The sequence below is a fragment of the Vulpes lagopus genome, chromosome 21 (assembly GCF_018345385.1).
Source record: "Vulpes lagopus strain Blue_001 chromosome 21, ASM1834538v1, whole genome shotgun sequence".
Classification (NCBI taxonomy): Eukaryota; Metazoa; Chordata; class Mammalia; order Carnivora; family Canidae; genus Vulpes; species Vulpes lagopus.
Window position 1 is genome coordinate 42,207,556 of NC_054844.1, and position 22,618 is coordinate 42,230,173.

Sequence of the window (22,618 nt, forward strand, 5' to 3'; positions counted from 1 at the left end):
CCCTTAAACTCCCTTTGACCATTGGCACACATAGCTTCAGGGCCTTTGCAAGGCCATTGCCCTTGCAGGGGGACCAGTCAGAGGAGCCTTTCCTGGCTACCTTGACTCAAAGAGCTCCCGGATTATTCCCTGGCCCACCACCCTGCATTCTTTTTTTTTTTTCTTCTTCTTTTTCCTCTAATTTTTCAGAGCACTTATTTCCTGCAAGTATTTGTTTTCTGCCTTTCCCATTAAAAAAGTAAGCTGTAGGGGTGCCTGGTGGCTCAGCTGGTTGAGCGTCTGCTTTCGGCTCAGGTCATGATCCTGGGGTCCTGGGATGGGGCTCCACATCGGGCTCCTTGCTCAGCGGGGAGCCTGCCTCTCCCTCCCCCCTCTGCTCCTGTTCTCTCTCACTATCTCTCTTTCTCTCTCAGGTAATAAATAAAATATTTTTAAAAAGGAAAAGTAAGCTCTAAGAAGATGGAGACCTTGCCCAACCTGTTCACTGCTGTACCCCCATGGCCTGGCACAGGGTGTGCTACCTGGGAGGTAACTAAGAAAAATACTTATTAAGCAAATCAGAGAATGCCTGGCTTTGTTTACTCTTCTCTTGTGGGCTGTCCCACTCTTCTCAGCTTCTGAAAAATCTAGAAAACAACAACAGAAAGCCTTTCTTGTAATCAGGACTTCCTCATTCATCCTTCCTGTTTTGTTTGTTTGTATTCTATTTTCATGCCCATCTGTGTTCTATCCAGCCTTGAGTCTAGCTGCAACGGGGAAATTTTTCTTGATTAATCCATTTGGAAGGATAAAAGGAGAAATAAGCAAGTACGACACCCCTTGGGGGCACACTGCAAGTCACCGGTCCAGAAAGAACAGGGGGACATGGGGCCATATCTTCAGACCTGATTAGAATCAAGATTCATTGTCGGCCGCTTTCCATTTCCAGGTGGAAGCAGTAGAGCAGCAGACAAAATTAACAGGTGGAAGCGGAATTTCTCTACGGGCAGGAACAGAAGAAAACGGCGACGTGGAAACGTCCCCGGAGAATCCAGGACACAGACTTCCTATAGAGAGGCCTTCTGGTATCATAAACCAGGACAGAGGTAGGAGACAGAGGTGACAAAGCGACTTTACCGGTTGAGAAACACACTGGAAGTTGTGATCCAGCTACAATTGGAGGCTTTGAAACGACTCCCGACCTGCAGGACTTGGGAGTCTCGGAGGCCCTGAGAGGCCCGGCTGCTCCACTTCCGCGCAGCAAGGGGGGATGGAAGTGGGGGGAAGCCTGAGCTAGTCCAAAGTGCTCTCCAAACGCCTCCGCCCCGGCTGTCACCATGTGTTTCCCCGACGGTGGGGCTCCCCTTCCTACTGTACCCCGCGCTGGCCAACGCCAACTCCTCACTCCTCTCTCTCGGGGCTTGCTCACGTCCTAAGGCTCCCGGCCCTGGTGTGTCTGATGACCTCCCATCCATCTAGCAAATCCCCACGGGGTGGAGGCCTAGGTTATCTCCTCCTCAAGCCTCCCCAAGGGGCGGGACAGGGCTTTCTGCACAGGGGTGCCCTGTTGGGGGCACGGCGCACCCATGGGCCTCCAGGGCCGCTTTCAAGAAGCCTGCGGAGTGTGCCAGACCCGAGCGGACCTGGAAGGAAATCCGTGCCCGGGCTTCGGACTCCAAAGTGGGGAAGAAACAGCTCCCCGGCCTGGCACCAGGCCCCGGCGCCCCCAGCCCGGTGTCACACGCGTGTACCTGCGGGCGGCGCCAGGGGAGGGCAGGAGGGCACGGTCGCCGTGTTTCTGCAGAGACACGGGCCTGGTCCGTGCGCGTGACCCGAGCCCGTTGATCGGATCAAGCCGTCGGGCGGGCGGGAAACTCTATCCTGCCGTGGACCGTGGAGATTTCTGAGCACAGATCTGAGGTTTTCCCTTTTCCCCACTGACCTGAACGCTGCTGCCAGTGTCTCTGGAGCCCGAGAGCCCGCGGGGGGTGGGGGGGTGGGGGGTCGTTATCGGAGGGTCTGTAAATCGCCTGGCGTTACACGCGGCCCTGCACACACTGACGTGGCGACCCTCTGCTCCTCTCCGGGGGGCTCAGCTCTTAACAGGTTCTCACGGAGGCGGGTGCAAAGGAAAAAGAAAACAACTGCTTTACGTTTTGCAGGCGGGGGATTCCGGGTTCCTGGAACGGGCTCTAAGACAGCCAGAGAGAATGGGAGCGCGTGTCTGGTGGCCCGACCGGGGGACAGGCCCTTCGGAGAAGCCCGCCCACCGGGCACACACTGCCATGCCCGAGCTGCCCGTGCCAGCCGGCCGGTATGTCACTTGCGCTGCCTGGTGGGAAGAGCTGTCCCTTGCGGATGCACAAAATTCTGGACGGCAACTTCCACCACATGTGATTCAAGGCAAGCGGCCTCTGCAGGATGGGTGCGCAAGGCCTGGGAGAGAAGGGTCTCCAGAGATCCCAGTTTGAGAGGAGGGGCAGGTGATACACTTGCTCTCGGTGCAGCCATCCCATTGCAACTGAGATTCCCTGCAGGACCCCCCGACACCCCCCCATCTCGGCTAAAGTCTTCGTTCCTTCCTCCAGGAAGACCAATCCCCAGCTCCTTGTCCGCTAGGCCCTACCATTGCACCCCTGATACCCGTCTGCCCTTGCTTTTGTTAAGGGCTGCTGCTGGGTGTCTGTCCTCCCGGGGAAATGCGAACACCGGAAGAGTGCTCACACTCAGCTCCTCCTCCCCCTGCCTCCCTCCCTTCCCCCTCCCTCCACCCCCCCCCATTCCGTTTGTTGGCATCAGCCTTACTCTAGGGCAGGAGGGAGACTGGGCAACAAGGCAAGGAGAGAACAGAAAACCCGAGTGGCCCCAGGGTGTACCCTGGGCCGTGTGGGATCAGTTCCTGCCCAGGAGAAGAGGCCCTGGGGGCCAAACCAGGGGAGCCACAGATGCCATGTGCTGCAGGGGGAGACGCCAAGCCTAATGAGGACACACTGGTCCCACAGCCCCCGTCCTCGTGCTGGCCCCTCATCCCACTCTCAGGTGACTCTTAAGACCTTCCTCTCTGGAGTGGGGGGTCCCCTGCCTCCCTTCCTGACGCTGACCCTCCCCCAAAGCTGCCATCCCTTCTAAGACAAGGTCATTCTCCAGCTTAAACACCAGTCAATGAGACGACGCCTTGTTCTTTTGTCTCAAACAAATACTTTTAGTCTGGCACGAATTTGAATTTGAATTTCAATTCAACATCGTTTTAGTGTCATTTCCTACAAGAGGCCTAAGCTTCAGGCACATCAAACCTCAGAATTTTTCGCAGCCACACCTACGTCCCCAGGACTCTGCTTATGCCATTCCCTCGGAGATGACACCTTGGGGCGCGTTGCTCCCACACAAAGAATACCCTGCAGCTACTGCCTATGGAGCTCGACTCGTGCTAAGTTCCCTGTGGCGCCTGAATGATCTCACTTATCCCCCTTCTCTGATCCCTGGACCGGCACGTGAGGGAGTCGGTCCTCTTCATCTTTGGAAAAGGAAACTGAAGATCAGAGAGGGTAAGCATCTTGCCCAAGGTCACAGAGCTGGGAAGCGTCAGAGCTAGGATCTGAATTCCTCAGGTCCGAGCTCTTTCATGTTTGCTGGGGGTGTGCTCTGGGCCACGCGGCTGTGACTGGTGTTGCAAGCGGCCTCTGACCTACGTGGGTTGTTGGCCTTCTCGGGTCAGGTCCGTCCCATTTGTCAGTGTATCCCTCATGCCGAGGTCAATGCCAGTGTATCCCCCATGACCCCGAGGTCAATGCCAGGCAGCCTACTCAGTCGATGTTAGTGGCATTTCCTTAAAGGGTGGAAGTCTGGGCAGCGACCTCACTTACCTCTCACCAATTATGCAAAGAGGGCCTGGGGGTAGATTCTTTCAAGAGTAGAAGAGTGGGTGGGGGGGGCGCCCTGTCTCCACCCACTGCCCTGACTTCGCCCAGCGTTTCTGGCTTAGGGTTGGGCTTGGCAGCTCTAAGGGTCTTAGAAGTCAGAAATGCAGAGCTTTCTCGGAGTTCACAGGCCGAGGCGGGGATACAATTCAGGCTCTGGGAATGTGGTCTACCGCCTGCCCCCGCCCCCTGCCTTCCTCCCCATCACCTGCACCTGCCTTCGCCGGCTCCTGGCGTTCCTGGTGAGCAGGGGTGCCAGGAAGCGGGTGTGAGGCTCGCTGCTCCCCCAGGGAGCCCGCCCTCTCCCAGAGGCCGGGGGGCACACCGGCCCCCTCCGCAGGGCCCCCTCCAACCTCACCATCAGTGCTGGCGTCATCCACCAGTATGATCTCCTTCAGCAGGATGGCAGGGGTGGTGTGTAGGACGCTGTACACCGTTCGCAGCAGCGTGGACCAGGCCTCGTTGTGAAACACAATGACGACGCTGGTGGTGGGCAGCGGAGGGCAGCGGCGGAACTTCTGGTCGACACATCTGGAAGGATGCAAACGTACAGGTGGCTCTCCAGGTGCCTGGGGGCTCCAGGGGCGGCGAGGCTCACCCACAGGTTGCCACAACCATCCTCTGCTCTCTGCTGCCCACGCCTGCCTCACTCTGGCTTCCCACCTACCTGGGCCTCTGCACAGGTCCTGGGGACCTGCTCCATGTGCCCCCCATGGCCGGCTCAGTGCCCCCCCACTTCCCTCATCTGCTCTGCACGTTCCCAGGGCTGCCTCCCTCCCTTCCTCAGTCATGTGCCTCCTGCATCAAGGGTCATCCAGTCCCGAGGTCCCCGAGGAGGAAGTAATAAAGGGCAAATTTGACATCTGGGAAAAGTGACCACAATTTCCTTAGTCGAGGAGAGAAAAAGGCTCTTTTCTTGACAATTTACAGTGCTTCTCTAATGCATTCCTCACGAATTCCCTGTAACCCGATGCTACCATCACACACAATTTCCTGCGACCTTTTCTCTGTCTTCGTCTACGCAGCTATGCTGGCCATGTCCACGCCGCCACGCTCTTGACGCTCCACCTTGGCCAGGGGGGAGAGAGCGTGAGTCCCAGACCTCAGGGAATCATGGGGCCTGACACCTTTCTACCATCCCTCTGCCGTCAGAGAGACCTCTTATGGATCCTCCAGAAGGGACCCCCAGCTTCCTCACTGGCTGCCCTCATGCCCGATGCCCCCCAGGAGCTCCTGAGAATCCGAGAGGCCCCACCCTCCAGGGCTCCCATCCTTGGCCCTTGGGTTCACAGCCCTACGGAAGGAATCACGAGCTCGGGGAAGGGGGCGACCACGTGAGGAAAGGCCAGAAAGGGTGGAACTCTGGAGTTGGGAAAGACAAATCCCTGAGGACACACCGAGGACAGGGGCAGCACAGCACGGCCGGCCTCGGGGTGAGGTGGCTCAGACGTCCGGGTGCTGGTTCGCGGCCCAAGAGAGTAAGGACAAAGGGCTTCAAATAGAGGCGGGATGAACTCGTGCTCCTGTGGGAGCTCCTTTTTGAGGAGCCCGGGAGCGTGGGGATAGTCCTGGCCTTCCAGGCCGTTGTCAGGAAATGTCTCTTGCTCAGCAGCTCAGCAGCAGAGTCCCACAGGCTCCGCGGAGGGCAAGGCCTCCCAGGTGCTCTCCTGCCAGGGCCTGCTCCCAAGCCCTGAGCTCCTCCTTCTGTATCCTGTCACCTTCACAAGCATAGTTTCATAATTTGTCATTTTACTGCCACAGTCTCCCTGGGCCCCGGGCCTGACCATGACACCAACCCCGAGGATAAGGTCAGGCAAAGAAGGGAGGGCTTAGAGCAAAGCCCTGCCGTATCCTAAAATGAGCATCAGCTCTTTACCTGGCATTTGGCCCATGGCCATGACCATAGCACCCCCTCTTTGGCAGAGCCCTGGCCTCACCCCAGGACGCGGGGGCTACTTACTCGGGGGGTCGGGTGTCTGGCCCCAGCGCCCTCTGCAGGGAGATCCGATCGCTGGCAAAGGCATTGAAGCAGTGCTTCTTATAGCCTTCTTCCTTCTCCTGGGTCTCCTGGTGGGTCCACTTGTCCTTCTGGAATGCCTTCCCATCTGCCCCAGGGCTGTTGGGGTCCTGTGGTGGCCGTTCCCAGAAGGGCTTCAGCTCAGCTGGCGTATAGAAGCCAGGAAGACAGGACTGGTTTGTGGAGACCGAGGTCTCCTGGGGCTCCGGAGCCCTGATCTGGAGCTTGGGCATCGAATCTCTAAGGTTGTTCACGGCTCCCAGCATGAGGTCCAGGACGTGATCTTTCTGGCTCACCAAAGACCTCAGCCACGGTTTCTCTGTGGCCTGTTCCGTGCTGCTTACATCCCTGTGCAGGATGAAGAGGAAGAGCACAAAGGCACTGCCCACCATGGCCAGGCGCAGGGGCATGTGGCGTCTGCGGAGGAGCCGCATCCTCGGGAGCCGACGGGGACCCTGGCTGGGTCAGCTCTGCATGCGGGGCCTGGCCTTGGAAGTAGCTTGATGTGTTGTGGTGGTCACGCCTTGGGGCCTCAGCCTGGGAAGGGAAGAGATGAGAGAGAGAAATGAGCCAAGGCAGAGGTGTGGAGGGAGCCAGGGGACTTGAGTTGGGGCTCTGCTGATGAGTGGTGACAACACCTTGGCCCGGTCGCCTAACTTTTCTGTGCCTAAATTTCCTCTATCTGTAAAACAAGGAAACCAGTCTCAGTGTTTCTTTCCTGCTCTAAGATTGTGACACTATGGATCTAGGATTACCCAACGCCGAAACCCTGCATGAAGAGGTTTAATCGACGCAACACTTTGGGAAACAATTTGGCATTATCAAGCAAAATGTAAACTGTACACACCCAGGGGCACCCAGTGGGGCTCAGTTGCTTAAGCCTCTGACTCTTGGTTTTTGGCTCAGGTCCTGATCTCAGGGTCATGAGATCGAGCCCCATGTCAGGCTCCACGCTCAGTGGTGAGTCTGCTTGAGATTCTCTCTCTCTCCCTCTGCCCTTCTCCTTTATCTCTCTCAACTCATAAATAAATAAATCTTTTAAAAAAATTGGTAAGAAGAAGAAAAAAACCATACACACCCCATGATGCTGCAATTCTATGAGTTTTATACCCCCGCTGAACTCCTGCGCATATGAGCATATACAGGAAGGTTTCTAGCAGCGCTAACTAAAATGGCAAAAATTGGAAACAATCCCATGTCCATCCACAGAATGAACAAGTATGAAATACCCACAGCACGGAGTCCTCGACAGCAGTGACAAAGAACGAGCCACTTCTACAAGGAGCTAGCTGTGTGGGGTAATTGCTGAGACCAGACAGCAGGTTGCAGAAAGATACATAGAGTACGAATCCATTTATAGAAAATTGGAAAACCTGTAAAACTAATAAATATACTGTTTTTTAAAATAAATATACTGTTTATGAACACAAAAATGATTATGTGGTGGGGTACCTGGGTGGCTCAGTGGGTTAAATGTCTGGCTTCAGCTCAGGTCACGATCCCAGGGTCTTGGGATCGAGTCCTGCATCGGGCTCCCTGCTCAATGGGTAGTCTGCTTCTCCCTCTCCCTCTGTGCACGTGCTCTTGCTCTCTCTCAAATAAATAAAATCTTAAAAAAAAAAAAAAAGAATATGTGGCAAAGCTATAAAGAAAAATGAAGGAAAAAACCCCCTGAAGGAATAATAAAACCTAAATTTCTGAAGAGGGAGGAAAATGTATGGGAATAGAGGCACACAATAGATATGAAAGTATTTTTTCTTAAGTGGATGGTGGTTGCTGGTGGAACTGTTATTCTCTACACCCTTACATATTTCTTCTGTATCTACTCATATTTAATTTATTATTATTTTAAAAATATTTTATTTATTTATTCATGAGAGACAGAGGACAGAGAGAGAGAGAGAGAGAGAGGCAGAGAGAGAAGCAGGCTCCATGCAGGGAGCCTGACGTGGGACTCGATCCCAGGGCTCCAGGATCAGGCCCTGGGCTGAAGGCGGCGCTAAACCGCTGAGCCACCGGGGCTGCCCTACTCATATTTAATTTAAAAAACCCTAAGTTTCTACAACAACATCTCAGACAGACATGGGATCACATGTTCATCAGCTTCCACCCTCAGGCACATAGTCCCATGGCTCAAAGGATGAGTACTTGCAAAACTTCTGTGGAGAACTCTGGAAGCATAAGGTTCATCGGTTACACGCTAGATGTTGGTGGCAAGAGACCTGGGTACAAATCCCAGTTGTGCCCCTTCTAGTAATAACAGCACCTCCCTTCTGGGGTGTTGTAAGGATTACAGTTCGGTGAAACAATTCATGGAAAAAGTTTAGTAGTCTCTGTACACGGTGAGTTCTCAAAAAGCATCAGTTTCCATGATTAGCATCTACGTGACCCTGAGATAAAGTAGTTCATCTCTCTAAGGCTCAATTTCTTCATTTAAAAGGTGAAGGTAACTAATACCTAATGCACAGGGTTGCAGTGAGAATGAAATCAGAGATAATGCACGCAAAATACTCAGCCGAGTGCCCGGGACATAGTAAGCCCTCAATAAATGCCATCAATTATTTCTACTATCATAACTAATAAATCCCTGCTCAGCTTCCCAGCAATTATCCTTGAGTACCTGGTCCTTGGCCAAAGCCACATTCATCCCCCATGGCATGTCTTGTTTAACGTTAATGCCAGTTGAGCTACTTAATGCTGTTGTTTAAACACACAAGCCCCTTCCTGCCTGCGGAGAGGAGCCTGGTGTCTGGAGTCACTCGGATCTGGGGAACAGGCGTCCGTCATGATCTCAAGAGGCAGCAGGGCCAGACAGGTGGTTTTCTGTTATAACAGCGGATTCAACAGCATCATCAAAATCAAATGAAACGAAATCTCTTTGAGCAACTTTTTGTATCAGCAGTTGTCTGGGAGACGGGAGAGGAAGTGTGTTCGCTCTGCGTTGACTGAATACCTGCTACCTGCCAGGTACTCTGCCCATGGGTGTGTTAAGGGCGAGCTTATGTACTGAATTACGAATATTCAGATTATGACCTGCTGAATCAGGAGGCGCAAGCCACCCGCATGGCATTGCCAGGTAGTTCCGGCGGCCTCCGACGTCCCGTTTTGGGGAAGTGAAACCCATGGGGTCATTCTGACCGAATGCCCAGTTTCAACACACCCACACAAAGGAAGCGGAGGCCCAAGATTTATTATTACCTATGGATCTCAGAAGCAAGGGGGCGCAGTGACCGGGTGGGGGGGGCGGAGGGCAGTCCTGGGAGCCGGGCCACCAGCAGGCAGGAGACAGAGATAGACAGCTAGGACCTACACTTAAAGGAGACTGGGACAGAGGTCAGCAACTTTTCTCAGGCTTAACTCTAAGTGGTTATTTTATGTTAAAGATTGATTTGATTTGATTGATTTGAGAGAGCAAGCCAGAGAGGGGGCGTGAGCATGAGGAGGGGCAGAGGCAGAGGGAGAAGCAGACTCCCTGCCGAGCAGGGAACAGGGCTCGATCCCAGGACCCCGAGATCTTGACCTGAGCCGAAAACAGACGCTTAACGGACTGAGCCACCCAGGTGCCCCCTAGGTGCTTTTTTCTTTTTTTTAAAGATGTTATTTATTCATCCATGAGAGACACAGACAGAGAGGGAGGCAGAGACACAGGCAGAGGGAGAAGCAGGCTCCAGGCAGGGAGCCCGACGTGGGACTCGATCCTGGAACTCTAGGATCACGCCCTGGGCCGAAGGCAGGCGCTCAACCGCTAAGCCACGCAGAGGCCCCCTAGGTGGTTATTTTAAAAGGTGCCCCGCTACAAGCAAAGCCAGAACTTTCGGCAGGTATTCTAAACTCAAGCGCTCAACTAAATGTCCAGGCTCTGGATGTGTGTAGGGTTATCATACCGTAAAATGCCGAGGCAGCAGCTCAGAAAAACGAAGCTGTCTTCCTCATCACAATGCAGGAGACAGAGACACACAAACCCACCCTTCAAATTGCATATGGTCAATTGGGAAAGTCAGATTTTCTTGCGTGTGGTTTTTTTTTCTTTTCTTTTCTTTTTTTTTTTAATTGAAGTCTAGTGGAGCTGGGAAGTCAGATTTTACCTGGCGATCACCCAGGGAGTCAGGCAGCCCCGATGCCCCAGGAGGGGAGGCAGGAAACTCAGCAAGTCGGAGAGGGCGGGGTCTGTGGAGGGAGGGAGGGGCCTGGGCTCAGCGCGGACTCCTGGAGGCCCGGCCAGACCAGGTGAGCACATTCCAGGCAGAGGGAAGGGCTCAGACTAAGGCCTGGAGGCAGCAGATGGCTGGGTCAGGCAGGGCTCTGCTGGTAGTTGGGTGGGAGGGAGCGTGGGGTGCAGAGGATAGCTGACGGTGGGCCTGGAGATTGCCCTTGACCTGAGGCATGGGAGCAAGAAAAGATTAGCCAGAGGGATGCCTGGGGGGCTCAGCAGTTGAGCTGCTGCCTTTGGCCCAGGGTGTGATCCTGGGATCCAGGATCAGTCCGGCATCAGGCTCCCTGCTGGGAGCCTGCTTCTCCCTCTGCCTGTGTCTCGGCCTCTCTGTGTCTCTCCTGAATAAATACACAAAATCTTAAAAAAAAGGAAAAGAAAAGATTAGCTAGCATTACAGGAAAACAGTACGACAGCTAGTGGAGGGTGTCCAGGAGATGGATCTGGTCAACAGCTGATGGCCAGAGGACAGGGCCTGGGGAGGGGGCGGTCAGACCCAGGAAGGTTGGGCTGTGGATGAGGACGGAGCACATGGTGCCAGGAAAACACTCCTGGGTGACGGGATGGGTGAATTTGCCCTAGCCGGGACACAGGGACGCAGAGGGACAGGAGAGAATTGCTCTCCCCAAGGGATTTATTTTATCTTTTATTTATTTTTAGATTTTTTGCATCAAAAAATTTTTTTATATGTTTTAAAAAATTTTATTTATTTGAGAGAGAGAAACAGATAGTGACTGAGATAGCACAGGTGCAGGAGGAGAGGGAGAAGCAGACTCCTGGCTGAGCAGGGAGCCGGATGCGGGGCTCCATCCCAGGCCCCCAGGATCATGACCTGAGCCGAAGGCAGATGCTCAACTGACCGAGCCACCCAGGCGCCCCGACCCCAAAGGATTTTAAGATCTAGTTGGAGAATAAGAACTGCTAGCACTGGGTCCAGGTAGCACATGTTCCAGGGAGGAGACAGGAGCAGGAAAAAGAGCTTTCACTGAACACCCTTCTGTACTTTGAACCCTGACTACATTACCTATTCAAAAATTAATAAAATTAAAACTTAGTAATAGTACAGACGGTAAGTGCTAAGTTGAGAGAGGCAGGTGTCTCTTTGGGCTTAAAGAAGGCTTCGAGGAGGGAATGGGGATTCAGTGTAGAGGTAGATTTTCGCCCCAGAGGTTGAGCTATGCTGGGCCAGCCCAAAGGGTTGAGCCAGACACTTCCTCAATTCTGGAACTGCCCCAGCTAAGCACAAACAACAGGGCCCGAAAAGTGGGGAAGTGTTTGCCAGGGCAGTGTCGAACCCCCCTGCACCTTCCCTGATGCTTCCTGTCTACCTTCCCACTCCAACAAGAAAGAGGGAGCACAGTGGGAAACAAAGACCTGGTAACAGCTTAGTCACCAGCTGCTTCCAGGTGCTCAAGACTCACCTCCGCTAGGATGGCCTCCCTGATTGGTTCACTCAGAATCACCCAGGTCACTCCAATTCCCTCGTCCTGGCATTGCCTCGTGGTCCTTTGCAGTGGGCTTCACCTTTGCTCCTTTTATTTCCCCTGGGGAGAGAGAGACGTAGGGTTAAACTGAGTCCTTCCCAGGCGTCTGCTCTCTCAATCCAGCCTGCCTGTCTAAGCCTTGCTCTTTGGAGTCTGCAGTTCCTCAAGGTACTAACCACATCCTGAAATGAAACGAGACACCTGTGATTAGCCGTGGCAGTAGGGACTAGGTCTCTGTTTGCTCAGCATGTGGGCCATAGGCAAGAGTCCGGGAGAAGGGACGCAGGATGGGATGGAAGCCAGAAGACTTTGGGATTAAGGACTCCTGACCTCTGCGTGGGAGTTTCCCAGAAGTGTGGTTAGCAAGGGTGGGGAGTCAGCCCTCCACCAGCCTGGAAAAGGAGCAGCCCCTACCGTAGGTGGTAGTACGTGGTCGAGTTCACAGGGTCCTCCGCCCAATGTCGTGTACAGCTCCCCCACCCGGCCTCCAGGACCTCGGGCAAACGTGTGCATGGCCCTCATCCACTCCCCTCCTGCTACTGCTGAGCATTCATTCCCGACTCTTTTTCCTCCAGCCACCCTTGGGATTGCCCCATATGGAACCACCTTGGGTTCGGTACCAAGAGGACACCAGCAAACCTCTTGTTCCAGGAAGCTTTCCTAGATTGAACAAATGGGACCTGCTTCTCCGGCCCCACGCACGAGCCAGAGCACAAACTTATGTTCTCTCACTGAGGTTTCACCCAGCCCAGCGTCTCTCCAACCACTGATTACAACCCATTGTGGGATTGTGGAATAAATTTAAAGTGCTCCAAATCAGCATGAAAAACGTTCTTTAAAAGATCAGAATAGAATAGAACAAAAAAGAAAATACCAAAGTGTATCGCAAACAGTACGGGTAAGTATTGTTTTGCTGAAATATCAGGTCAGTTATTACATATACGTACGTAGAGCATAAGATCAAAAGTCGTAGCAGTTTCAAGCTTTAACAACTTCAGAAGTGTAAATGCTACAGACTTAAAAACATCATCTGAAAGTCTTATTAAGACTTCTTTTACCTGACTTTTATGAATTCTGAATAACAAATTTTTATTTTAATGCTTGTCCTCGCTCAGTGAAGATGATAAATAAATTTTTATTTTAACGCTTGTCCTCGCTCAGTGGAGATGATAAACATATTGTGATATACAATTAAAATGAAAATTTCGTTATTTAAAATTCATAAAACTTGGGACACCTGGGTGGCTCGGTGGTTGAGTGTCTGCCTTTGGCTCAGGTTGTGATCCTGGGATCTTGGGATCAAGTCCTTCAACAGGCTCCCCTCTTGGAGCCTACTTCTCTCTCCCTCTGCTTAGGTCTCTGCCTCTCTCTCTGTCTTTTGTGAATAAATAAATAAAATCTTTAAAAACAAATAAATAAACTTCGAAGTCTGAAAGCCAGTGATGCAGTGTAGTCCCTCCCCTTTATATCCCCGCCTCCTTCCAGAAGCCCCCTGGGATCTCCCAGCAGAATTCATGTCTCTCCTGTCGGGCCCCTTCTGCGTCTGGGCTTCCCTGCAGGTGTGTCCGAGGAGTCTGTTCTCTCTCTTACACGGTTGGGACCACCTGGCCAGAGGGGCAGCTCGTTCTCACCTTCTCTATCACTTGCAAAATCTCACCCAAGTTTTTCAGGGAAGAGCTATTCCATGAACTCTTGTTAAATGAGATGAGGCCCGAGGGGCGAGAGCGAGCTGTCCCGGGCTCCAAGGGTACGCCCTGGCTTCACTGGACAAGATCTTGAACGCGCTTACACACAGCAAGCCCCGGGGTTGCACGATATTCTGTTGTTCGTGCATCAGCGCGCCACTCTGGGTCTGTGAGTCCAGCGCCCTCCCCTTACGGGAGAGGCCGGGGTGGTTAGGTGACTTCTCTAGTATCGCAGGGCTAGTGGCTCTTGGTGATGGGGGAGCAGAAGGCAAGCTGGGCACGAAGCACCAGTGGACACCCCGCAGAGCCCTGGCCCCCCACTCCTGGGTGGGGTGTGTGTGTCATACCTATATTCCAGAATTACATCATTAGGAGTAGATGCCAGTCTCCCGACTCCCAGGCCACTGCTCTGTCCCCACACTCTTACCTCCCTCTTGGAGGTCCCCGGGGAGGGCCTGAGGACTGGGTTAGGCTCTTGAGAGTCTTCCCAAATCTCCCCGCCACCACCCACCACTCCACTGTCATACAGCCCCCTCCCCGCCCCGCCCCGGCCCTCCCCCAAATCCTATCTAGGACGACAGACGCTCTAACAGTGACAAAATTATAACAGTGACAAAATTATAAGTCGCAGGCGAAGTTTCAGCTCTTGTGAAAACCAGAGTCAGCCACCGAGAACACGCCCTTGCTGGCCAGGTGGCCTTTTTTGTAACAATGTTTCTTTCTGTTTATCAGCTAAGCTGCTCACCTCCGGGGACGTGGCAGCCAGGAAGGAAGCAGTCGACACCACCACAGGGATGTTTGCTCAAGTTACTCAGACTACGGCTCAATTACAGGTTCTTCCAAAAGTGATGACTGTCGCCGTTCTCACCCAGGGCGCAGGTGTGCGGAGCCAGACATCATGTTGGGAAGGGGACAGGTCGATTTCAAGGCTGCTGGTGGGGGAGGGCACCCAGAGGCCCTCTGGGGCCAGAGGAGTCTTTCTTTGTCACCAGCACTTCTGCATCACACACAACACTCATTTCACTTCCTCTGTTCTAGTGAGTAGCAAATTCTCTCCTGCAAACCCCTCCCTCCTCCCACCCTCTGACCCTTTTGATTACAGAATGCTGGGAGATTTTCACTTTCCCCTTAATTACACCTTCAAGACCTTTCAGCTTTCCACCGAGACTCAGGCTGCCGTCCTGCGGCGTTTTCCCAGAAAGATGCACTGAAAAGTTATTTCTGTAGCCAGTCTCTCAAGTTATCCCCCCCGGGGATCTAGGTTCATTTTGTCTGCCGAACAATCTAGTAATCCTAGGTTACCCAAACACGGATATTCCACGGAAAAACTCAACCCAAATTTGCTCACAGGTGTACCTACAACAGGGCAGGCCAGGCGGCTGGGAAATGTCTGGTAATTTCTTCCAAGGCTGCGAAAGCCACTGAAAATCAAAATAATACGGCCCGGCCCGAGCAGAGTTCGGAGCTCCCAGGGCTTTCACTGGAGGACCTCCAGGCCCCCGGGCGGGGCGGGGATGTGCAACTGGTCTTGAAGGCAGCCTGGAACCTGCGGCTCCTCCATGGGGAGGGGGGAGGAGGGGGGGGAGGGGGGGCCAGCCCCAAGGGTATTCCGGAAGGCTTGGGCTGGACCCCAGGTGTGATGAGGGGGAGGTGAGGGGAGTCAGCAGAACTGGGGCTTTCCCCCTTCTCTCCTCACCCCACAGGGGGCTCCCGGGAGGACCGGCGCCCAGGACCACCCACACTCACCCTGCCCCACCCCTAAGCTGGGGGGCCTTCCCAATTTCCGGGGTGCTGCCAGCCGCCTGGGAGTCCTGGAGGCAGCCCTGCCCCACTCCAAGGCCTGTCACGCCCACTCCCAGGGCCCGCTGATTCATTCCCGGCCTCGGATCCTCCTCTTCCTCTCTCTCCAAGGCGTCACCGCCTCCGGAGGCTGCATCCTTATCTCCCAACATCTGGAGGATCAGCAGAAGCTGGGGCCGCCTCCTTTGCCTCGGCCGCTCTCCCTTCCACAATCTGAAACGCTGTCTTCTGACTCCTTTAGCACGTTGCCAGGAGCAGAACCAGGGCCCGGGAGGAAGGCTTCCCAACCCTCCCTGGCCTACCTTTCCCCCTCATAGTCTCGCTAAACCAGCTGCATTCTTTTCTCTTCCGAATTCTTCCTCTGACTCTCCTTCTCCAAGAATCCTTCCTAGACTAAGGGCCATCATACTGCCCCCAGGGTCGCGGTGTATCTACGATCCACTGCCCACGCTTCCCCCTTGTGGGACTGCCCCATTAGATTTGCTGAGAGAGGGAGAGGGAGAGAACCAACAGGCCTAGACTCGGGTAGCCTAGACCCTGTTGGCTTTGTCCTTCCCAGTCCTCAAATTTCCTGGTCCTCACTCTTCAGCCTCCAGAATGCTTTTCCGGGCCGACCCACCTGGCCTCCTCAGCCCCGTAGCACCCCAACAGCCCTGAAGAATTTGGTCATGCTACTCTACTGCCTTGGTCTGTCCGTCCTTTGTTCTCTGTTATAGGTAGAGCTGAGGGTAAGGATTGGGTTTCTTCCTTCCTTCAAGCCTACCTAGGGCCCAGGACCAGGTTGCCCAGGGTACCCGCCCCCCTGGGGCTCTCAGGTGCCACAAAAGAGTCTTCTAACAGGCCTTCCCCTCCCCAGACCGAACCCAACCTTGTTCACTCTGCGAGCCCTTTTCACAGCACAATTAGAGCATTGAACTCAACACAGAGACAGGCAGTGCCCCGCACTTGACCTCTCATTTATTCAAACCCTCGCTCTCATTCCCATTGAATGAGAACGGACGTTTTGGGCTTTCCCAGAGGGGGACAGAGGGCTGTATGGTGCACCGAGTTCACCCAAGTCTTTGGCATGGCCATTGGCTGGGTCCCTCCGGCCCACAGACACCCTCTCTGATCCTCAGCCTCGCTTCCAGAGCTGGTGAGGTCTGCATGGGCCAGAGGAGGCTGAGGGTGATACCACCAGCACTTTCGATAGCACCACTCTCCGTTGCAAGCCAAGAGACAGTTAAGTTTTCCATTTTACACAGAAGGAAACTGAAGCACGGGGAGGTCACGTAATTTGATCAAGGTCACAAAGCAAGGAAGTCACAGCGGCAGAATCTGCACTCAGTCCCACGTCTCTCCAAAGCCCCCCGTCTTAACCGTGACACCGCACTGCCTCTTATCTGGCCGCTGCCCGGAGCTCTCCCAGGGCACCTTCCTATATGCCTTCTCCTCTGCGCCCCACCCAGGGAGTGTTCATGCGACTTGGCCAAGGTTAGACAGCTAAACTAGTGACAGTGCCAAGTCAGCTGCCTGGGGACTCTCAACTGCCTCCCCGCAGGGGAGGCCCCGGGTCCTAGGGTTAGCTGCCCCTCCTATACCTGACTTCTGTTCTAGGCCATGGCCACCTGGACTAAGCCTCTGGTCATATGTCCTTTCCAGGTTTCTCCCAGCTGAACTTGGGCTGAGATGTTTCTGACCTCAGAGGGCATCCACCATGCATCGGCATCTCCCCTTTTCAGGCGTGAGTCCTTCCACGCTGCTGCGGGTAGGTGTCAGCCGTCCTGCCAACTGTGGGCAGTGATGACCAGGGACGAGGCCGTCTTGGGTGGCCTGGGATCCTTCATGGTTCTACTGGATCCAGCAGAGGACTCTTCTCTTCCACAGTCCTGCCCTTTCTGGCCTGATGTCCCCAAAGCTAGTTTGCTCTTGTTACCTCTGTGTCCTACAGGAATGGCATCGTTGAGGAACAGGAACTAGGGAGGTATCTGCCGATACTGGCTTGTGCAGGAGAATATGAGCCAAAGTATATATTGAGGCCCTCACCTTACCTTGTGCTACCCATCACGTGGATCTGCCTGTCTCCTGCGTTTTGCCCTTCCTGTGACGGGGAGGGGGAGGGCCTGCGCAGTGCATACACATCTCTTGTAAAATGAGCAGAAGCCCCAGGTTCTTTGGTGGGTCTAGACCTGTTAACCTCATCCAGGCACAAATGCCTGTAAACTGCGTTTGTGGGTCTGGAGGGGCAGCGTTAAAACCCTTCCTGGGACTGCTGCTAAGAGGTGTTGGCCAATAGAAGGGGTCTGTTCCAAGCTTTGCTGACAGACTGAGCCCCCCTTCCCCCATACACACGGGACAGTCCTGTCCTACCCTCTGCAGAAGTCAGGGTCTGGGATGATGAGCCACCTCTGGGGGGCAAGTAACAAATGGCTTCTCCTTTGGGCTAGCCTGGGGCTTGTCGGAACAAGTGACCGGGAAATCGGGAAGTTGGTGACAGTCACAGGCATGCACAGCCATGAGACTCCCTTCCCAGAATACCACAAGCTCCCACTCCCAAAAGGCCCAAGAACCAGAGAGGACATCGGAGACCGCACCTCTATTCCGGAGCAACGTGGCACTGGCAGGAAGATGCGTCTCTGAAAGATTTTCTGTAGCAGAGCGCATGGGGTGGCCCAAGAAGAGGAACAGGAGGGGCGCGGGGGGGGGGGGGGGTGATGGGCAGGTGAGGGGGGAAGGGCTGCAGCACCCGGGAGGGGCTGCGACTGCGACGGCTTGTGCCTCTCCCACCCACCCAGCCCTCCAAGGGCCAGAGGTCTGAGCTTTTTCATTCATCTTTTAAGGAAGGCGCAAAGGTGGAGCGTGGGGGTGGGGGTGGGGGTGGGGGTGGGGGTGGGGGTGGGGGGGTCCTGCCCAGGGAGGAGCAGAAGCCGCCACGACACGTGGGGACCCGTCGGGCCCAACCCCTTCATTTCACTACGGGGTGGGGGGAGGAGGAAGTGGAGGGGAGAAGGGCGAGGGGCGAGGTGGCGCGCAAGTCCCCAGGAGCCGAGAGGGCCGCGGGCCCCGGGGGCGGTCGCGAGGGCCTGCGAGGGTCGCCGGCGGCTCCGGCCACTTACCTGCCCGCCCAGGCAGAGCCGCAGCCGCTCCGCGGGGCCGCGGGTTTCCCGACGGGACGTCCTGGAGGGCGGGGCCGGGGCGGGCCGTGCACGGCCACTGGGGCGCGCCCTTCGCGCCCCTCCCCGGCGAGGTGCGGGCGGACCCCGGCGCGCCCCCCAGCGCCGCTGCACCCGGAGGCCCGGAGGCCGGGGGAGGGCGCCCCCGCCCCGGCATCCCCCCGCCCCGGCATCCCCCCGCCCCGGCATCCCCCCGCCCCGCCGCTGCTGGGAGCCCGGCTTCTCCAGCCTCGGCCACGCGGGGCTGCAGTCTCGGCGCCGGAAGATCCGGGCGTCCGGTCACCCCAAAGACCAGAGGCGCAGACCGGGCGGCGGGCGCAGCGCGTGCAGGGAACCGCGGGGGGCGGCGCGGGGCGGAGGGTGCGGCGGGCGGCGCGGGGCTGGGCTGCAGGGCTGGGGGGCGCGGGGGGCGGCGCGGGGCTGGGCTGCAGGGCTGGGGGGCGCGGGGCTGGGGGGTGCGGCGGGCGGCTCGGGGCTGGGGCTGCAGGGCTGGGGAGGTGCGGGGGGCGGCGCGGGGCGGGGGGTGCGGCGGGCGGCGCGGGGCTGGGCTGCAGGGCTGGGGGGCGCGGGGCTGGGGGTGCGGCGGGCGGAGGGGTGCGGAGGGCGGCGCGGGGCTGGGCTGCAGGGCTGGGGGGCGCGGGGCTGGGGGGTGCGGTGGGCGGCTCGGGGCTGGGGCTGCAGGGCTGGGGAGGTGCGGGGGGCGGCGCGGGGCGGAGGGGTGCGGCGGGCGGCGCGGGGCTGGGCTGCAGGGCTGGGGGGCGCGGGGCTGGGGGTGCAGCGGGCGGAGGGGTGCGGAGGGCGGCGCGGGGCTGGACTGCGGGACTGGGGGGCGCGGGGCTGGGGGGTGCAGCGGGCGGAGGGGTGGGGCGGGCGGCGCGGGGCTGGGCTGCAGGGCTGGGGGGCGCGGGGCTGGGGGTGCAGCGGGCGGAGGGGTGCGGAGGGCGGCGCGGGGCTGGACTGCGGGACTGGGGGGCGCGGGGCTGGGGGGTGCGGCGGGCGGAGGGGTGGGGCGGGCGGCGCGGGGCTGGGCTGCAGGGCTGGGGGGGTGCGGCGGGGGGCGCGGGGCTGGGGGTGCGGGACTGGGGGGCGCGGGGCTGGGGGTGCGGCGGGGGGCGCGGCGGGCGGAGGGGTGCGGCGGGCGGCGCGGGCTGGGAGCTGCAGGACTGGGGGGCGCAGCTGGCAGCGCCGGGCGGAGGGGTGCGGTGGGCGGCGCGGGGCTGGGGCTGCAGGGCTGGGGGGCGCGAGGCTGGGGGGTGCAGCGGGCGGCGCGGGGCCTGGGGCGCAGTCCCGCGTCTGCTTCGGGTTGCGGGGAAGGGTGCGGGGGTGGGGGGTGTCCTGGCCAAACGCTGCGTCCCGTCGGTCCGTCCGTCCGTCCGTCCAGGACAAGGGCAGGCAGTAGGGTGCGGCGCGCACCCTCCACTCCTCCCTGCAAGGCTGGCACGAGGGCCTGGTCCCCGGGGCTCTAGCTAACCCCAGCCCCGGCCAACGCGGGAGACGGCTGCTCACGGGGCCAGCGCGTGGCTCCAGGTGTGGGTCCCGGACCCGCGGCATCGGCCTCGTCTGAGAATTTGGGAGAAACGTAGGTTGTTGGGCCCCACCCCAGACCGAAATAATATGAAACTCTGGGGACGGGGCCGGCAATTTGCATTCTTAAAAGACCCCCAGGTGACCCTGGCGCACACTCAGCTCTAAGAACCAGTGAACAGGTAGCGGCAGGGATAGACTTAGAATCGCTGACTTGGGGGATCCCTGGGGGGCTCAGCGGTTTAGCGCCTGCCTTGGGCCCAGGGCGGGATCCTGGAGACCTGGAGACCTGGGATCGAGTCCCACGTCCGGCTCCCTGCATGGAGCCTGCTTCTCCCTCTGCCTGGGTCTCTGCCTCTCTCTCTCTGTGTCTCTCATGAATAAATAAATAAAATCTTAAAAAAAAAAAAAAAAAAAAGAATCAGTGACTTCAGTGCTAAAGCTCCTGCTCTGAATCCTCCTGCCAGGCGCCGGGCCACCCACTTGGTTCTGTCCAGTTCTAGGGCTGCCGTGATGTCATCTTTTAGGCCCTTATTCAGTTACAGAGAAGTAACACGGATGACTACAAAATAGCTAGTAGTTTGGAAGTTTTCTCTGGCAGGAGCTTTGACCCGATTCTGGTTTTCTTTCTGAGTATTTAAAGGTGCTTGTATTTCTCAGCGGGTGAGACTCGGGAGCACAGGGGCGGGTGGGCAAATCTGAGCGAGGAGACCGCTCTGGCCGAGCTGGGAAGGGCAGGGACGCCGCTTGGGGATCCACAGCCGGCCTCGGGGAAGTCCTCTTATTTTCAAATCTGGGACGCCGAGGTAGGATTGAGCTCTTCAGAAGGAGGCCAGGGGTTTTCCGGTGACGGGGTCTGGAGACTGGAGGCAGGCCCGCGGAGCCTGAAGACCTTGCCCCGCCACACCAGATCAAGGGACTACGAAGGACAGACTTTCCCCAAACGGGGAGAGGAGAGGAGGCGTCCATGCACTCCTGGCCCGGTCACCTCTCTGACCTCCATTCTCCTCCCACCCCCAACTCCCTTGCTTTCACACTAGACTCTGGGGTTGTGAGCTCCTGAAGAAAGACCTTCTGCAGAATTTACCTGGATTGTCCACCTTAGCCCCTTTACAGACCCTCAGGGCTGTAACTGCCACTGCTCCAGCTGCTACCATTCTTGTCACTTGCCTTATTCCACAGTGTCTTACTCAGACCAAGGGCATCTTCTATAGAAGATTGTGGGCCACTGCCCGGGGGCTGGACACTCCTGGGTGGCAAGATCCTTCTGTCTCGGCCCTGCCCTTCCTCGAACTCCGCTCTGGGACCCTTGGGGTCGCTGACCTGGCCCCAACCTGACCTGCGGGTGATGGGCTAGGCTGGACTCACAGCCTCAGTCTGGCCCAGATCCCGACAGAGTCGCGGCCACCAACCCTAGCCTGGAGTTCCTGAGAGGGTGGTGTCCGGCTTCCGAGGAAGCCGCATCAGTCTGTGTTGTGTGCTCCACGTTCCGGAAGCAAATTACTCATCCCATTTTACTTCAGCGCACCCAAATCTTACTCATGACTTTGAGCTTTAGAATAATTAGCGGCCTAATTTGGAGGTGCGTGAGTGTGCAGGATGTGTGACCCGCCCCCGATGTGTCAGACACCGAGCTGGTCTCTCCTGGCTGGGAGGCGGCCTGGGCTCCTGCCCTCCGCTCCAGGAAGGCCTGGAGGTGAGCCGCTGCAGAATGGTGACTGTGACCTCAGCCTGTCCCCGGTGGCAAGCCCATTAAAAAAATTTTTTTTTTTCTTTAATTGAAGACATTATATAGGCACGTGGTTAAAAAAAGTTTGTCAAGCACTGCAAAAAGGAAGACACGTTTTCTCCCTCCCGAGACCTTTCTGTGCGTGTTCCTGACCGAAACTCTTCCCATCACTAAGCTCTTCCGTAGAACTCGCCCGAATTCCTCGCGCCTCCAGAAGTCCCGTGAATTTCATTATTTTCTCACTGTCTTATTTTTATTTCTTGGCCATTTTGGATTGTGTTTCTGAGTTTCACCTTTTACAGCCACGTGTTTTAGGGGGTTCCCCCTTCCGGCAGGAAATGCGCTGGGGAGCAGCTCTGTTGAAGCAAGCGAGACAAGGGCAGCCCTGGAGGCCGCTGACACCAGCGTGGGCCCTTATCAAGTCTCTGGCGGCCACATAGAGTCCCAGAGAGGGGACGCCCACCTGCAGCGGAGGCGGGAGGAGGGACACTCGCCCTGTAGGCAAAGTTTACAGAGGAAGCCGCCCCGAGGTTGCCAGGCAGGTAGTGGGGGGGGGGGGTGCAGCTGGCCTGCGCGGTAGCCTGCCCACCCTAGCTGTCGCTGCACCCCACCTCCGCCTCCCGCAGGTGGCTAACCCGCAGAAGGAACTGAATGGGTCCCTGGGAACCTCTTATGTCTCCGTTCCTTATCTGGAAAGTGAAGTTAATGATGCCCAGTGTTGTAAAGCCCGAGCACATAACTGATGTGAAAGTGTGATAATTTGGTTCTTCTATTACATCTGTTTCTTTATCTTTCCCCCCATATTTCCCCTTCCTCCTTCTCATCTCACTTCACTCACGCCTGAAAGAGAAACCCTCACGGCAAAAATGTTTTAGGAACCCAAGCAGAGCTGTCTCAGGTTCTGCCCTAATCCCTCATGTGTTACCAAGTCACTCAGCGCTGTGGGCCTCAATTTCCTGATCTGTAAAATGGGCACGAATATTATTTTTATTATTGTGTTGTTAGATGAAACAAGTAAAATGGTTAGCCCAACGCCGGTTTACCCAAAAAACGCTCGGTAAATATTAGAATGTTAGCCATTGTCATTAGCTGTTTTCTTTCTTCCTATTTTACCATTAGGA

General features: G+C 56.5%; 1 protein-coding gene across 6 annotated transcripts in view; it reads right to left on the minus strand.

Moving 5' to 3' along the window:
• GALNT6 (polypeptide N-acetylgalactosaminyltransferase 6) overlaps positions 1 to 18,325 on the minus strand; it is a 36,476-nt gene extending 18,151 nt beyond the window's left edge. Inside the window, exons 1-6 of one of the 6 annotated variants that reach the window (XM_041736465.1) lie at positions 18,188 to 18,325; positions 14,038 to 14,289; positions 11,545 to 11,667; positions 9,999 to 10,080; positions 5,857 to 6,450; positions 4,255 to 4,427 (exon numbers count right to left, since the gene is read on the minus strand). In XM_041736465.1, coding sequence (XP_041592399.1) covers positions 4,255 to 4,427; positions 5,857 to 6,347 — 664 coding nt within the window. In that variant the 5' untranslated portion in view covers positions 6,348 to 6,450; positions 9,999 to 10,080; positions 11,545 to 11,667; positions 14,038 to 14,289; positions 18,188 to 18,325. Of the gene's footprint in view, positions 1 to 4,254; positions 4,428 to 5,856; positions 6,451 to 9,998; positions 10,081 to 11,544; positions 11,762 to 14,037; positions 14,344 to 16,771; positions 17,386 to 18,187 lie in introns of those variants that run through there. The other 5 variants (XM_041736461.1, XM_041736463.1, XM_041736464.1 and 2 more) reach the window with 5 other exon arrangements.
• Positions 18,326 to 22,618: the final 4,293 nt, after the last annotated feature.